Below are 17,556 nucleotides of genomic sequence, written 5' to 3' on the forward strand. Positions count from 1 at the left end.
TGCTTAATGTTACTAGCATTTAGCAGAATGTATGGCACATAGTAGGTGCTCAATACACACAGGAAGGGAGGGAGGGGAGAAGACAAACTCAGTGTTATGGGCTAAATTGTATCCTCCCAAAATTCATATATTGAATTCATAACCCCCAATACCTCAGAATGTGACTGTATTTGGAGACAGGGTCTTCAAAGAGGTAATTAAATTGAAATGAGATCACTAAGGAGGGCCCTCGTCCAATATAACTGGTGTCTTTATAAGCAGGGTTTAGGACACAGGCCAGAGGGGAGCACCACGTGAATAAGAAGGTGGCTAGCTACAAGCCCAGGAGAGAGACCTCAAAAGAAACCAACACTGCTGAGACCTTGATCTCAACTTGTAGCCTCCAGAATTATGAGAAAATAGCTATTTGTTGTTTAGCCACCCAGTCTGTGGTTTTTTGTTGTAATAGCCCTAGCAAACTAATACAGCTGACTCTGCAGGATAAATAGATTCACTATTAAGTAAGCTTATTTTAATTAAATAAATCACCTTTCTGCAAACATTAGCATTTTAACATTTTCTCTCTAGGGAAATGGACATACCTAAGTGATAGAAAGATAAAGTACAATTGTTGAACACAGTGGTTCTTTACCAGGGACATTTGATAGTGTCTGGAGATATTTCTGGTTGTCACAACTGGGGAAAGAGAGCTGCGCTACTGGCATCTAGTGGACAGAGGCCAGGAATGCTGCTAAACACTTTGCAGTGCACACTACAGGCCCCCCACCCCTAAACAAAGCATTATCCAGCCTAAAACATTAATAGAGGTGAGGATGAGAAACCAACGAATGGCAGGTGCACTTTTTAGAGGGAAACTGAAAGATCTGGGTTTCTCTTTCCATTTGCAATATTTTCCAATTTACACAATTGAGGATGAAATGATGTCTATAAAATTTATTTAAATTTTGCTTCAAGGCCACATGATTATGAACTTGGACTTTGGAATTAGAGAGACCTGGATTCAGATTCAGATCTGCTGCAATTTATTACTCTATAATCTTGGATAAGTTATTTAACCTATTTCTAAGGGTGAGTTTTCTCATCTTTAAATTGGGTGTGAGAACAGTACTTACCATATTGGATTGTTGTGGAAATTAAATTGATATAATGCATTCAAGTGTTTAGCCATTGTGCCCAGCACATGGTAAGTAATCAGTTAGACTCCAAGTGTCTTTAAGCTCAAATATTTGAAAATCAATAGCCTCTGTCAGTTACTCAATATAAAACTCCAAAGGAGAAAAAAAAATCAGGCTTCATTTCTCTGTTATAGGATGGTTGCCACATCTGACTGATCATCAGAATCACTTGGAAGGAGGTGAGTCATAAGGACATCTGGGGGAAATATGTACTAGGCAAAGGGAACAGCAAGGACAAAGACCCTGAGTGGGAACATGCTTGGCATATTCAAGAAACAGCAAAATGGCCCAGGTGGCTAGAATGCAATGAACTAGAGGGTGTTTGGGGAGATGAGATCAGAGAGGTAGGGAGACCAGATCACTTGTTACAATCCTTAGTAGGCTTGGAACAGATCATTTTGGCTTCTGTGTTAAGAATAGACTGTAGAGGAGCAAGGGAGGAAACAGATACCATGCAGGAGGCTACTGCAATTGTCCAAGCAAAAGACAATGGCAGCTTGGATTAGGGTACAAAGTTTCTTTGTGGGATGATGAGAATGTTCTAAAATTGGATTATGATTGTAGTCATAGGACTCTGTAAATATACTAAAAAACTGAATTGTACACTTTAAATGGGTGAACTTTATCTTATGTAAATTATATCTCAATAAAGCTGTTTAAAAGAAAGAAATGGGAAAATGGATCTGATGAAGGAAAAACAAAAGAATTGACAAACAATACTAAGAGCTTAGCTGAGGTTAGAAAACATAAATTTGCAGTGGCTTTTTTTTTCATAATTGTATGGTTTCTTCCAACATATCGGTTACACTGCTTACACAGATGCAGTGTAAAGGCAGGGATGTAAGGAAGTTCAGGGTGTTTCTGAAAATTTCAGGTGATCAACTATAGGGCTATGAGGTTCAGTCTGTGAAATAAAGAATGAGGACAGGGTTGGGGGAGGGTGGCGGGAACCAAAGGGATAAAATTCAGATTCCTTAATATGACTTATATCTGGCCCCTGTGAATTTGGAAGGAGACATGATTCAGCCCAAAACAGGGTGAAGTCCTAACCTCAACTATCTAGGAGTTAAGGTCTTTAAAGATGTAACTGAGTTAAAATGAGGCTGTTAGGGTGGAGCGCTAATGCAATATAACTGGTGTCCTTGTAAGAAAAGGAACAGGCATCCAGGTGGGGCATCACAAGGGCGACCACCTACAAGCCAAGGAGAGAGGCCTCAGAAGAACCCAGCCAGACCAGCACCCTTGATCTTGGACTTCTAGAGTCCGGAACTGTGAGAAAATGATTTCTGTTATTTAAGATACACACTCTGGGGTATTTTGTTATGACAAACACATTATCATAATATAAAACTACCAAAAGTGTCAACTAGGAAGGAAAAGGCTGACTGCAGGCCTACAGCCATTCCCTCTGTACCAGAAATCAATGACCTCAATCAAATCTCCTTTTAAAAAGTGCTGATATTAGCAGAAAGAAAACAAAAAGTTCTTTTCTCTAATATACTTTTAGCAAGACACACTTCGTCTATAGAGATAGCTTATTGTAAAACCTGGAATTTATGGATTTATGAGGCATGGCTGGCTGGAGAATGGGGGCTCGTTGTTTAAACTGTGTAATTAATGAAGTATAAAAAGAGGAAGTTGCAAAACCAAGTGACTGCTTTTCTGTAAACAATGTCTCCACATACATTGCTCAGAAGGAAACTGTCCTTTAATTCTGAAATGTACCGTAATGAAGGGAAAAAAGGGGCATTTTGGAGCGAAGTCCGATAATCTTGGACTTCTCCAAGAAAAGATTGTTTCATCTGTGCCTGGTGATTACCCTGTATCCTTTAAATCATTAATCAAGTTTGATATTGGGTAAGAGCTATGACTGATGTGCGTCAGATCTATGCATCTGATTTGACAAACTCTCTGGGCTAACCAAGACTTTGCATCGAAAAATTATTTTGCACTTAACTCAGAAACATTCCTGTTTTAAGTTCTATCAATCCAACTTGATAAATTTATACTTCGGATAGAACAATTGGATGATATGAAGGATTGATCATCATATAACTGAAATAATCTCATGAAGGGACATACATGCGTTTATTTGAAACTTTATTATATAAATTTTCATTTCTTTTAAAGATTACAAAACCTGTTCTGTGACAGGAATACAAGCAATTTTGTTCCAGGATTATTCATGGATACATCTGAAAGAGCTTAGATTACACATTAATAGTATGATTTGAAAACTGCCCAGATTAGACTCTGAAGTAAAACAATTTAAAGTATTCAGTGATATTTAATCCTTTACAAGCACTTCATAATTATGGCAGCAGTGCCAAGCATCTGATGCGATTTAACCACCAATAAAAGGTACAATACGTATGAACTCATGATACGGTGCCTTGGGCTTCTGGCATGCCTTACTAGAGAGAAACTAGTATAAAGTAAGATCATATATCATAGTAGAAAAATATTTGTGATTTTTTTTCTTTTTTAAAAACCGTTTAAGTAGATACCCACCCCTCTCCCACCCATGGCCAAAAATGCAAAATAATTACATCCCTTAGGTGTATACCTTCCCTTTTGCTTAGGGTCAGAGTTAAGATAAACATAATACATGGACATAATTTGAAGAGTTAAAAACTCATCACCCACAATTATTAAGGATGCTAAGGAATGGCAATACCTTGAAGCTTTTTTTTAAAAATTGAAAAACAAAGTCTTAGATGGTAAACTACACTTAGAGAAACACAAACCAAACCCTTTATCCTTATGCCCTTGCTTTGTATTTAAAAGTTCTACTTTAAGTACTTGTTTGAAAAACTCAGTATACAGTTCATTCAGTACTATAGTGATAATAGGAGTAAAGATTTTCACTTCCATTAGATATTGAACTAATCTACTTAGGACTATTATAGTGACTCTCTTCTCACATACGTTTATATATGGTATGTGCTCTAAAGAGGTTTTCTTGAGGTTTGCACCTCTGAACCTAGTCTCTAATTTACCGTTCCACTAATCTCTATTCAATGTCATATACTTTGTTAGTTGCTCTGGGAGAAGTCATGGACATTTAAACAGCTTATCATGCACTTCAAGGTTATATGGCAAAATAATGAGGAAAGTGCCTTAAGAGGTAGGAAGTAGGCTCTCATCCCAACCCTTGGTATGCCCTGTTATGAACAGTTAAAAGACTGGAATCAAAGTGGTAAATGTGAGACTGATAGTAAAGAAGGCTTAAGAAAATGAAGTCGACTTAGTTACTAGAATTCTTTGAGAACACTCAGTCACATTGGAACCAGTTACAAGTCACTCGATCACACAGAATACAGCAGTGTCAAAAATACATAAAGCGCACTGTAGATACAAATTCTTCTTGGCCATCCATATTTAGTTATTATCATTCTGTAGATTCTTCGCTAGAAAAAGTGGTTAAGCGTGGCTCTGCAGAGTACCACAGTCCCAAGAAAGCGGATTTCATTCCTTCATTAAATGGTCTCCACCAACGGTCACTTGGGGAGACCAGTAAAATGTAAGCAATCTGGAGGTGAAAATAGGACTTTTCATTAACTGAAAGAAAAATGCTGAGTTGAGTCAACTTCTCTGTGAATTAAATAAGGCTCAAAGTATACATCCAGTTGGTTAGTTACATGGAGTTGGACCTTTCGGAGGGACAGAACTCTAGGACCAGATTGGAACCTCCTGGTTTAAGCACCAAGGTCAGCCATGGGATCCAGCGTTATTTGTTAATCACAGAAAGCAGACCTTTTCTGACCCTTTACGTTCCTGAGATATCTGTCCCAATGCCTTCATGAATTTCAAATGCTCAATACCACCATAAGAGAGAAATTTCTGCATAAAATATAATAAAGCAAACTGAAAAAATTTTAGGTCATTTATAAAGGCCAGGAAGTAGAGAAAATCAAAGACATGTTGAAATGTGTATTGCTGGCTTTCATGGTGATGCACATCTGTACCAAGCCCCCAAATCTTGAATGTTTTTCTGTTCTCACCCTAGGCTGGACCTACCCCAGCCTCTTTCCTATCCAGCCCGTTCTGCCCACTCATAATGCCTTTCCTGGGCTGAGGGCACAGGGCACAGCTAACAGGCCAGCCCCATCTCCCATGATGTCCCCTGGCCCCAACAGCAATCACTTCTTAAAAACAGATGGGAAATGGTTGGCCCAAGCCCACTCCTTGCAGCCCGCTGTGTGTGAAATGTGGACTCTCCACTGCATACACCCCGCACCCTCTCCAGACACTCACTAAGTGACTTTTCTCACACGTCAGCCTCACAGCATCTTGACTCTGTGCCTTTTCAAAATTATTACATTCTTGGACTTTTCGGGCTGCTTGTGAATAAATGAAATCTACATCAAATCTGTTAAAGTTAAGGGTTGATCTTACTTAGAAAGAAGACATCTCTATAAATTAGAAGGAGCTGAAATGACTTATATAAAAAGTTAAAAGGACAAAAAACTTACCTTAATTTAGCATCATCACTTGAAAGGGAAGATACAAAACACATGGTAGTGTAATCCGTATTTTCCTGTATGTGCTTGGCAATGTTAAATTCAGTCTACCAGTCTGAATATTATTTTGGATTATAAGCTAAAAAGAGGTTTGCAAAAGTGGCCTGATAGTTTAGTTCCTTCTTTCATATTGAAGTATCTTTCAGATTGGACTAAAATCTCCTGGAAGAGGCCCTGGTAACCAGCAGCACTAACTGGTAAAGGGCCTCACTACTGCAACTACTGGACTTGGGGAAATTAATGGAAAGATTAACCCAGCAAAAGCACTACATTTTAGAGCATACTGTTGGCTGAGCCTGTCTGCTCTAAGTCAAAGCAATAGGAACACCAGAACCACAGATGAAATAAAGTATGCTCCCGGACTGACTTTTCAGCAGAAAGCCTTCAGTTTTGTGAACATATAACTTGTTCTTCTCCAGTAAAACTGGCAGGTGGACTAGGACAAAGAAGGCAGTATCTTTGAAAGCAATAAACTTGGCATTCATATACCAGCAGAGGACTGCCCCAAGACATGTAGTTTTTAAGCAACTCAGCTCATTATCGAGTAATAATACGAGGGGAAGGCAGCACGGTGTTAGGAAGGGAAAAAACTGAATGGGAAGTTAAGGATTCTAGTCTTTGCTTTGGGTCTCAGGTTCATTACATGCAACATGAGAGTGTTACACTAGATAATCTATAAGGATTTACATATTTACTTCTGGTTCTAAAAGACTATGATGGACAACACACCTAAGCACAGAAGGGATAGCGTCAGTGTCAAAATTTTGAAAATATATCTTTTTTTCTGCTTATAGTTATATTAACATTTTAAAAGTAACAAGAAATTGGGATGACCATGGTTAGAAACACTGAATAGACGAAAAAGAGGGGGGAAAATAAAAGCTTTCTTTCCAGGCAATGGAAAGCAGCTTGTAGTAGTTAGCATCCTATACTCAAGAATATTTAAAAACTTTCTCCATCTAGATCTTCTGAAATCCCTCCTCCTATAAACATTTTTTGTCTAGAAGATAAACTTATATTTGATTTCTATGCAATAATCATTTTGTGTCACTTGGGCAAAAGGCATGTTATGGATTTTCTCTTTCTCTTTAATTGCCCAGAAGAGAAATTAAGAAATAACAAGTGGTTTCCAAGACATTTAGATAAACCATGCTTTCCTGGCTTTGTACTCTCAGGGGAAGGTTTAAAGCTTCTGGCAGGAAAAAAGATTTCTCATGTAAATGGCTTAAGTACATGACTAAGAAAGATTTGTTTAGGCACATTTATGATGAGATAAGTTAAATCACCTTTTCCTTGCTCATATGTTTTCCATATTACATAGTGACGTATGCTAGGTAGCTTGGCAAAATACAGGTATTTTTATGGAATAATTATTATGGATACATAAGTTTTTAAAATTAAATTGTGGGAACTACCAAATTAGATGTAAATAATGAATACTCTAGTCTAAGCAGACCCAGTGACCATTATGAAAATGGATCATTTCTGAAGTTAATGAAAGCATTAATTACATGGCTATAAATTATCAGGAGGAATTCAGAAAACACTCAATGCTGAACATTCACTTAGCCTACCTTAGCTATGATTTCAGGTTAGAACAGATACCGTTTGATCAAGAATGTTTTATTCCCTAGAATAAGAAAGTTTAAGTCCAATTTCATATGGAGGCTCGTGGCCTTTATTACATTCAAATTAGTGTTTAATATAGAGCATCTTAATGGGATAGAATTCATTATGATTCATTATTCATTACGATTTTCCAAAAAAGCATACTTTTCTTGCAGGTATACAAGAACAGGTATCCTGTTATTCATGTGCTAAATTCAGCAATTTGATCTATTTAACCATGAGCTATTCAATGGGACATAAATGACCTGTTGCTGAATTTTCCTTTGCCAGTCTCTTCACCATGCCTCTTAAAGGCCTTTGATGTATATTGGGAAAATCCCAAGTTTATGCCAATTTAAGATTAAAAGTGCAAGGGCTACTTCCTTAATTAAGGAAAAAAAGATCCTAAGGAGTTGCAAAGTATACGGACTAACTTGACAGGTGTACTCCTGTGTCATGCCGCACACACACGATAACTTTCCCTACCACAACAGCTCTCTAGGTTAGCCTGACAGAGCACCTGACTTTAAGAAATAAACAAATGAACAAACCAGTGAAACAGACATGGGGAAAGATATGTACATTTTGGAAGTATTACATTCAACAGCTGTTCTACAATCTGGCCATTTTTAGGGCTGTCCAACAATACTGTTAATCCAGGTGAACTATTTAACCAGATTTAATAGTCAATTGATTAATAATAGATTCCAAGTTAAACAAGGCATGTATACATTAAAGAAAGCAGTACAGAAATGTACTGTATATGAACTGTTTACAAAAACATACAAAATGTTGGATGGCACAAGGGATACAGTGCTAATATAAACGGATTGTTTAAGCTAAGTGCTTAACATAAACTGTCCATCCCTATAACTAACAAAGAATATTTAAGGGACATGAAATATTTCCTATAAAAATAATGCTATGTGGTGTAGAGTACTTTATTCAGTGTATTTTTAGGTGGTATTCGTATGTTCATTATTCTTCTTGTTGATTCAGTGAATATATCTTCATCATGTTTCCATTTTCATTTCATCCGAAGCTCCAGGAAAATCTAACTTGCTAACGATCATTTAAAGCGAGAAGAGACGAAAGCGGGAGCAGCAGCAGGAGCAGCAGCATTGTGGGTACCAGCTGGGACAGTGTGTGCTTGCAGGTGTCTCTCAGATATGTGCTACCTGTCGCCAGAACTTGTGCTATCAGCTTACACCATGGTACCAAATCTCTCACTGAGGTCACTTCACAGGGCTGTGGAGGTGATTTTTTTAATACCTCTCCGCTGAGCAAGAGTAGAGCGGCCTACTGGTTCCAAAACTGGTGACTGATTACGGTTTAAAGCAGAATATGTAGCTGCCATGGCACCCTGCAAACAGGAAAGAAAGGTCACAACAATAATGACCAAGGCCAGTCACTTGTACACAGAATATGAAATTAATTTTTCCCAATTTCTTCATATGCAAATTTGTACAGATGTTGTTAGGCTCCTAATGAAAACAACCGCCCTGGTCACAGCCTCTGATTTAACTAAAATTGAAGAGGCTCATGTGGGAGGTTGAAATTATGGATGAGAGAGGACAGGGATGGGCTCATAGCAAATAGTCCTTACTTTTCTCAGGGCTATTCAATTTTTTTCCCTTTGTAATCCTTTAATATAAGAGGTAGCAAGGCTTGCTCTTTTGGAACTTGTGCTTTGCCACTGCTGACAACCTCAAAGAGTCTGCTTTGGGTTATGTGTAAGAGAGAACAGTATAGGGAAAAGTTCGGAAATCCATAAAGCTTATCTGACTGATAAATTCAGAAATCATTCTTCAAGTAGTTTTATTACGATATTTTGGCACGTCTTGACTTTTTCTTTTCTAAATCACCCACTATAAGAGAATCCCACAAGAGAAGTGGACACAGGCTGAGAGGCAGAGGGAAAGGGAAAGGTGCTGTGGGGACAGAGAGGGTGACTTGTAGTCTCTCCCAGAGGACACATGGCAAACGGCACCCAAATGGACCGCTCACCTTGACTAGGTGTGGTGCGTCCTGTCTGTTGAGTTGGTATTGTGGCAGTTGGTCCCAGTGGACGATCCAGGGATGTCTGAGCACAAGGGCAGCGGTCAGTCTCTGATGAGGGTCCACATGAAGCATCTTTGACACCAGGTCCTGAAATGGGAAAAAGAAGAAGAAAACCAGCTTAAACCCCCTGTTCGGTTTTCTATAGCACTTGACACTGTCGAGCAGTCTTTCTTGGCTTCCGACATTATTTTTAACTGGCAGACCTTGGGGTGTGAAGTAATTTGGTCAACATAACAATTTGTTTTTTTAAAAAAATGCAAAAGCTTAAGCCTTTTTTCTCCTCCCGGAGTAACAGCAATTTTGGTGCATTACAAGTAGTAAATTTACCACATTTTATGTCTTTAAGGATTTGGGCTCTTTTTTTACCTCAGATATTCTGAGTTTTCTACATTTTTGTAGGTTTATTTCTAAGTAATTTTCAGCTACTTAAGATTTTTTTGTGCTGTTGGTAGTAAGTAGCACAGAGAAGAAATAACTGTCCGATAATAGGAACTGGAGGGCTCTAAATGCCCCCCAAGATTACAGTTATTTTAAATTTTATTTTCTACTACAAAAGCAACTCATGGGCATTATAGAAAAATTGGAATACAGAAAAGCAAAAGAACATGAACACCACCCAGAATCCCACTCTTCCGGAGACAAATGCTTTCTATCGATACAAATGCTTTACTCTGCAAAGTAGAGATCCATATAGTTGCTATGTAGTTTTATATTGTCCAAAATAATGTGATTTATAAAAGCCATCCACCACTTGTTTAATTCTTCATTCAAAATATATCTGCTGAGTATCCATTAAAGGTTAGGCATTGTGTGAGGCATTGGGTATTTAGCAATGAACAAGACAGAAATGAACTCTGACCTCATGAACCTTTTAGCCCGGTGAGGGAGAGACACAGAATTAATGACAAAGCAAATAGTAAGTTCTTTGATGGGATGGACAAATATGAGGTGCAGCTAGAGAATCACAAAGAGACACATGACATGAACAGGGTGGGGTGGCTTAAGAGTGAATTCGGTAGAGGAACATGAGACCTGGAGGGTACCAGGAGCTGGATTCGAGAAGGGAAGGGAGAAACAGCATTTCAGGGAGATAGAACGGAGTATGTCTGAGGGGAAACCCTCAGGTGCGAAAGAACATGTCACAATCTGGGAACTGAAAGGGGCACATCGTGCCTGGAGCATCAACTGTAAGGGAGAGCGAGGCGGCAGATAAAGTGGGAGAGGTGAGAAGGGACCAGACCGCGAAGGTGCTTGTAAGCCATATTAGCAAATTTACACATTTTCTGGGGGTGATAAATCATTTAAAGCAAAGGAATGATGCAGTCAGGTCTGTACTTTAGAGGGATTACACTCACTAAATGTGGAGGAAAATGGATTGGAGGGGCTCAAGCCTGGAGACTCCAATTAGGGACTGGCGAGAAACAACAGCTTTGGGGTTGGGGAGAAATACGGATGGAACTGAGGTGCTTTAGAGAAAGAAGTGACACAATCTGGTAGTTGACTGGATACTGAGAACTGGGGAGATTTTATTCCAAGTATCCCTCTGCTGTTAGATAACTCTTACTTTTACTTATCAGTAACAGCTAAGAACAGGTAAAAGCTACCAACCAGAATTAGAAATAAAAAGCAAAACAATTAGGGACCTCTCCTTCCAAATTATGAAAGTGGGCAAACGTGATTCAAATGCGTTAGAAGGTTGCACAACTGTCCAGGAGCACAACAAAACTCTATTGTAATTTTAATCAAATCTCTGTTAACCAGAGCTCTTTCAGCCAAGTCACTTAGAACCACTTCTCTGACTGCTACCCTTCCTGAGCTTTCACTTTAAATAGTGCTGCCCCCCCCAAATTCCTTCCATGGTTCTCTTATCACTCCACTCAGGTAAGCTCATTTATGCTACAGCTACTACAGACGACGACAATTCCTAACTTCAACGTCTACTCCAGACTTTTCTTTGGAGATCTACACCCATACTAGCCATTTGCCTAATGGACATACATCTCTTAATTATATATCATGGAAGCATTTTAAATTCATAATGCTCAAATCTATAATCATCACTCCTCTTAAAACTACTTCCACATCTTGGTGCAGGACACCACTACCCACTCATTTGCCCGAGGCGGAAATGTGGACTGCATGCTTGATTGCTGCTTCTCCCTTGCTTCTTATGTTCAATAAACCCCCAAGTCTATGCTGCCTCCTAAATTTCTCTCCATTTGGCTCAAATCCCACTATTAACTGCGCCAGATTAGGTCCTCATTATTCATGACCTGAAATGTTGTAAAACCTTACAAGTAATGCCCCTAATATGAAGTCAGGGAGGACTTAATAAAATAGTTCAGGGAAAAGTGTTAGCACAGTCCTTGACATGTAAGTGCTCAGTAAATGGCAGCTACGGTCCTGTTCTTCTCAAAGCCACATATGACACATGCCCCATATGACTGACAACATGCACATATGCAACTTCGCTCTTGAGGGGACACACCAGATTGAGCCCTCCCTCCCAATTTTGTGGGTATTCACCATATTACATCATACTTGCAATCACAAGTCTTAACTGGACAAGTTAGCAACAGTTATTAGTAATAATGTGGCATCCGTAAGATAGGCTGTGAGTTGGATGCTATTTTTTTGCTCTACTTGTATCTCATCCTTACGTCTTTCACTCAAAAAAGCACAATAAAATGCAAGCAAATGAGAACCAAATTATAAAAATTATAGAGATAACTTCAACTTGCTTTAACTTATTAAAAAAGCAGGTGATGTGTAAACTCTGATACTTTATATTGTATCATTACTTCGTATGCCTCATAACCAGTCATGGTTAAGTTCCTGGCTGATTACAGTGCACAAGAATTACTCCTCCAGAGTGATCTTGAGAAAGGAAAATCTGATCACTACAATGCTTAGTGTTTTTCAACAGTTCCCCAACACTTAGATAAAGCCCAAATCCTGAGCACGACTGACAAAGCCTCTCACAATCCGGGTTCATCGGCTGCCCTCTCACATGCACCTGCACATATGGAACTACTAGCAGCTCCCTGCAGGCACCCCGCCGTTCCCATGCCGTCATGAGCACGCACAGCATGTGCTGCTCTCTCAGCCTGGGACGGACTACGTCCTGCCACTTCCCAAAGCTGCCTGGCAAATCCCTTCATTGCTTCTGGAAAGCTTTCCCTGAAATCTTTCTGATCAAGCATCAGCTGTGAACTTCTTCAGCACAGAAAACATACTATTGTAACAGCATATGGGACACCATATTGGATATTTTTGGCCATCTCCCAGATGGACTGTGAGCTTTTTGAGATTAGGAGTTCTATCTGAGTCACATCTTTTATGCCTGGAGCCTTCACTTATTAAGCACATTGTAGCCACTCAATAAATGATTTAAAAAGTAAACAAGTACCCAGAAAAATGAACTATCTGGCTTAAGAAATTTTATTGTTAAAACAAGGGAAAACATTTCATTTTAAATATAGTTACAAGACAAAATATTATCTACACAGGCATTAAACTGGTTGCCCGAAGCTTCATCTTTCTGCCAAGAGTATCTATATAAATTCTGGACATACCCTATTTCCTTATGCAATCCCCTCAACTCAAGCTTCCACCTCTAAAAGTCAGCAAGCACTTTTACCAGTATGTATCTTCCTCATCAGCTCTAAATTTTTCTTATTTGTAAGTGGAAAACTGCTCTTCTTTTGAAAAGAGAATCTTCTCTGAATAAAGTAAAACTGGAAAGCAAGTCACAGCTATTCAGTAGATGGTAGGTCGTCCAGTGAGAACGGCTTCTCAAATGCACTTTAAGCAGACTATAAAACTACTGTGACAAAGATGAGATCCCTTTCTTTATAATATGGACCAAAAATTGAACATGGTGGAGTTATTCTAGGGAATAAGGGCTTTAGAATCAGCTATTTATTTTGAAGCACCCACACGTGCCTGGTGTGTAACTGCAGACAAGTTCACACAAAAATTCTTGGCTTTGGTTTCCTTCTGTGCAATGGTGATTCTACCCCCTATTTTACAGGGTTGTTAAGAGGATTAAATGGGATAATTTAGGTGCAGTGTGAGGCGCAGAGTAGACACACAAATCATGAAGATTACCACCATTATTATTCATCACGTTTGTCAGGAAGAAGTAGCTTTAGATACAGAGATAATAAAGCCAAACCAATTATCTTCTGGGAAAGAAACAAAGTGGTCAGTTTTTGCATTCAAGTTATTTCATAACGTCACTTCAATAATACTTTATAAACAAGTTTTTAACTGATACTATTTTTTCTTGCCAGGGATTACGAAAAATTATTTTCTCAAAAGCTTTTAATAGGAAGCCATACTTACCTTTGCTGTGTCTGAAACAGAATTCCAGTAGCCACCACTCAGTGAGAATTTCCCACTGCCTATCCGTGCCAGTATTTCCTCTGGTGTATCATCAGGACCATTTGCAAATGGAGTGTAACTAATTTAAAATAGAATTAGAATGCTAGTGAATAGAATCTCTTTTGTTGTAATCTTTATCTTTATTTGCAGTGTCCAAAAGTAGTCTAAGTAGTTCATTTAATGCAATACTTAATTAAAATCTACTGAAGTGAAAAATAACATGAAGCTTCACAAAGCACTAGGTCATGGTATAAGTTATGAAATATTGATTCAGATTTAATATACAATAATACAAATATTTTAAGATATGACACATTATATAATAAACTATTTAAAATAGCATATGTTTATGACATAACAAGAGTACAAAAAGATATGGAAAAAATCAATTTATGACTTGAGATTAAGAAATAGTACATTATAGAAAATCAGTAATGATACAGCTATAAATGTGGTATGTGAGTGTATATGATTAAAAAAAAAACCTAGATAATTTAAACAAAATATTTATGAATGAATGCTTACAACACATCGTACATACCCAGTAAGCATTGTATAGAGGAGGACTCCAAGACTCCATATATCACAAGCAGCATCATAGCCTTGTCGTTTTAAAACCTAGAAAAAGTAGAAATGAGTACTAATGCCTTGCTGTTTATTGTATAGATTTGGACAGGCTGTGAACTGAACTCTCTCTCCTAAATCAATGCATATAAGAAAAACAGAATATGATTAACAAATAAGGCAATACAGTCATCCTATTCCAGAACTTCTACTACTAATAATTCACATATATAAATTTAAATTTTGATTTTCAAATTAATTTATTGAATGTTGCCATGGCACAAAGAGGACTATAAAAATAAACTGAAGATAGATTTCTTATTTAAATGAGTTTATATTTTGTATGGGGCTGCAGAAATGGTTAACATACAAAACAATAAAGAAAACATATAACAGTACAAATGATATAGTGCAAAATTATACTTATAGGAATATATAATTTGATTTACTCAAGCAGTTAATAATCACCAAGTATTATCAGGCATAAACTGTGACAAATACAAAACAACCCTGTTTTCCTCAAGAAAATCAATCTGGCAAAGGAAATAAACATATGTATAGTTAACAATTCAACATGGTAAGTGTTCTAACAAAATTATGTCTAAAGTGCTATGGGTATAAAGATGAGGAAGCAATTCATTCTTGATATGGGGAGAGAGGGAAGGCTAGGAGGTAGCCTGCTTGTATTGGGCCTGTAAGTAAAGATACAGGAGACAAAGGGAAGGGCTCTAGGGAAGGGCAGAGGACACTCAAAGGGAGAGGCGAGAGAGCAGAGCATGTTTAGTGACAGGCAAGTCCAGTGTGGCCAGACAGGGGATACTACAGAGTCTGAAGGGTTTTTATAAGTATCTTGTTAAGGAATTTAGATTTTTTCCCCCTCAGGCAATCAGATATAGTTGAAGCATTAAGCAGGGAAATAAAATAAGTAGATGTGTATACCAGAAAGAGAACTCAAGGTATGGAGGAAATGCTGGCAAAAGAGAATGGAGACAAGGCCAACTGACAGGAGGTAATTTGTAGCAAACTGTGTGAAGGGCTGTGAGGAGCAACACTAAGGCAGGACATAAAGGGGAAAAGACAAAGAGAAAATGGGAAGGATTTAGTGGAGACTAGATGTATACAGGGTAAGGGAAAAGTGGTTTAAAACATCCAGGAATCAGAGTGCAAAGGATCTGGTGATAGACTGAATATGGAGAGAGAACAGAAAAGAAGGATTTCGGAGGGACTTTATAAAGTTTTCAGTTGGATGACTAAATGGTAAAGAGGAGACCAAGAGTTAAGAGGTCAGTCTAAGGAGAGTTTAACCATGGAAGATTTCCTGAAGGTGAACTGAGGCAGGTTCTGAAGCAAAAAACATTCTAGTGTGCCAAGGCATAAAAGCTACCTGCTTATTTCAAGAAGCAGGCTGCTTGTAAAAAGTGGGAAACAATCATGAAGAAAACGAGATGGCCAGATGGAGTGACTACGCTTAGACACCAATGTGTCAGAGGCCGTGGAGATGTGGACAAAAAAGCAGAAAAAAAATCTGTCCCTCATCAGTTCTAGTATCACTGGGAGAAGAGACTACAGTAATCTTTCAAAAAATACTTTTATATCTAAAAAGTAACAAAATTACAAAAAGTTTGTAAAAGAGAGGGGAAATCCAACTCGGTAATCCAACTATCCTAACATCACTAACTGTCATTATTTTTGTGAAACATCCAGCACGTGGTAAAAGCACAGACTTTGCAGCAAGACTGCTTGGGCTCAAATCTACATCTGACCTCAGGCAAACGACAGTACCCCTCACTGTGCACCTGGTTTCCCGGGAAGTGAGGACAAAAACACTGACTTCACAGAGTTGTGATGAGAGTGCATTACTATCTCGAAACACTGTCTGTGGGGATGAAATCCACTAACACATGTGCCTGGCACACAAGCCCTAGATTAGGGTTAGCTATTATATTTTATTATCTTGTTCATGGTTATACTTTTTTTACATACTGATAATAAAAAGGCAAGAAAATTTGAGGATGAAGAAGTGAATTTTAGATTTACTACAATAAGGAACTGCAATTTCTTAGGAAAAGAAGTAACTTGATCAAAGCAGTGCTTGAGGAAGACCAGTTGCTTTGGAGCTCTTTCGCAGACAGATCCCAGGACGACGAGAGGAGGCAACGTGCACCCGGGCTGCGGCAGTCATCTGGGGGCATGGGGAGGGAAGCAGGGGCTAGGGTGGCAGTTCTGTGAACAGAACAACCCTGAACTGGTTTTAGGGGATAACAGAGATGGGGTAACTGGTTATACAGCTAAAGAGAAGAAATCATGACGTTTTAGCCTTGGAAATGCAGGAAGATGCTGACAAAACCAGGAAACTAGACGGGTATTAGGAAAGGAGAACAAGAAGCTAGCTTGCATTTAATTCCACGCACTGACAGGCATGGAAGTGTTAGTGACAGTGGGCAGCTACAGATGTGTGATGATGCAGAAAGACAGAAGTCAGGGCAGGAAAAGGGTTACAGGCAGTAGTGAGTGGACTGATGACAGGATGAACTAGTAACAGAAGAAAAAGGGCTGACATCTTATTCTAACTATTTGCTCAATAAGCCTTCCATTAAACAACTATTAACGATTCTATATTAAATACAGCAAATGAGTTTTTAAATACACTGAAAGACTGCAAGCAAACTTTCACAATTACCTCTGGTGCAACAAAATTTGCAGTATAACACGGAGTCATGAGAAGACCATTTTCTGCTCTTAGCTGTTTGGCAAAGCCAAAATCACAAATTCGAATAGATTCTGGGTTGCCAGATTCATCCACATAAAGAATGTTGCTAGGTTTTAAGTCTCTGTGAACCACCTAATTGAAACACAAATTAAAGAGGTACATTAACAATATATTTCCATTATGGAAAATTATTTATTTGCAAACTGTCAAGCAATGCAATAAACAAGATGATGGGTCACCAATCTTCACATTATCCCAACGTTATAAAATGCTGATAGCGTTAAGTATAACTCTACCACAGAACTGGGGCAAGGAGAGAAGGAAGAAAGAAGAGTATTTACTTTCCCCCTCTTCGTCCAATTGAGTAAGTGGATTAAGGAAAAATGCAAATAGCAGTAACATCTGTCTCCAGGTTATTCACCATTCAATAAATATTTACTGCTCGTCTACAGCGTACCACGGTATTATACAAGGAGCTGTAGATACTTTGGTGAACAAGACCCATAAGGTCCTTGCCTTTACATGCCAG

At 38.4% G+C, this 17,556-nt stretch overlaps 1 protein-coding gene across 6 annotated transcripts in view; it reads right to left on the bottom strand.

Moving 5' to 3' along the window:
* Positions 1-3,258: 3,258 nt before the first annotated feature.
* RPS6KA3 (ribosomal protein S6 kinase A3) overlaps positions 3,259-17,556 on the bottom strand; it is a 104,382-nt gene continuing 90,084 nt past the window's right edge. For all 6 annotated transcript variants that reach the window (XM_072956822.1, XM_031673302.2, XM_072956823.1 and 3 more), the window contains 5 exons: positions 16,998-17,159; positions 14,295-14,371; positions 13,715-13,832; positions 9,314-9,454; positions 3,259-8,669 (listed from right to left, as the gene is read on the bottom strand). In XM_072956822.1, coding sequence (XP_072812923.1) covers positions 8,547-8,669; positions 9,314-9,454; positions 13,715-13,832; positions 14,295-14,371; positions 16,998-17,159 — 621 coding nt within the window. In that variant the 3' untranslated portion in view covers positions 3,259-8,546. The remainder of the gene's footprint in view (positions 8,670-9,313; positions 9,455-13,714; positions 13,833-14,294; positions 14,372-16,997; positions 17,160-17,556) is intronic.

Source organism: Vicugna pacos, chromosome X (assembly GCF_048564905.1).
Source record: "Vicugna pacos chromosome X, VicPac4, whole genome shotgun sequence".
Lineage (NCBI taxonomy): Eukaryota > Metazoa > Chordata > Mammalia > Artiodactyla > Camelidae > Vicugna > Vicugna pacos.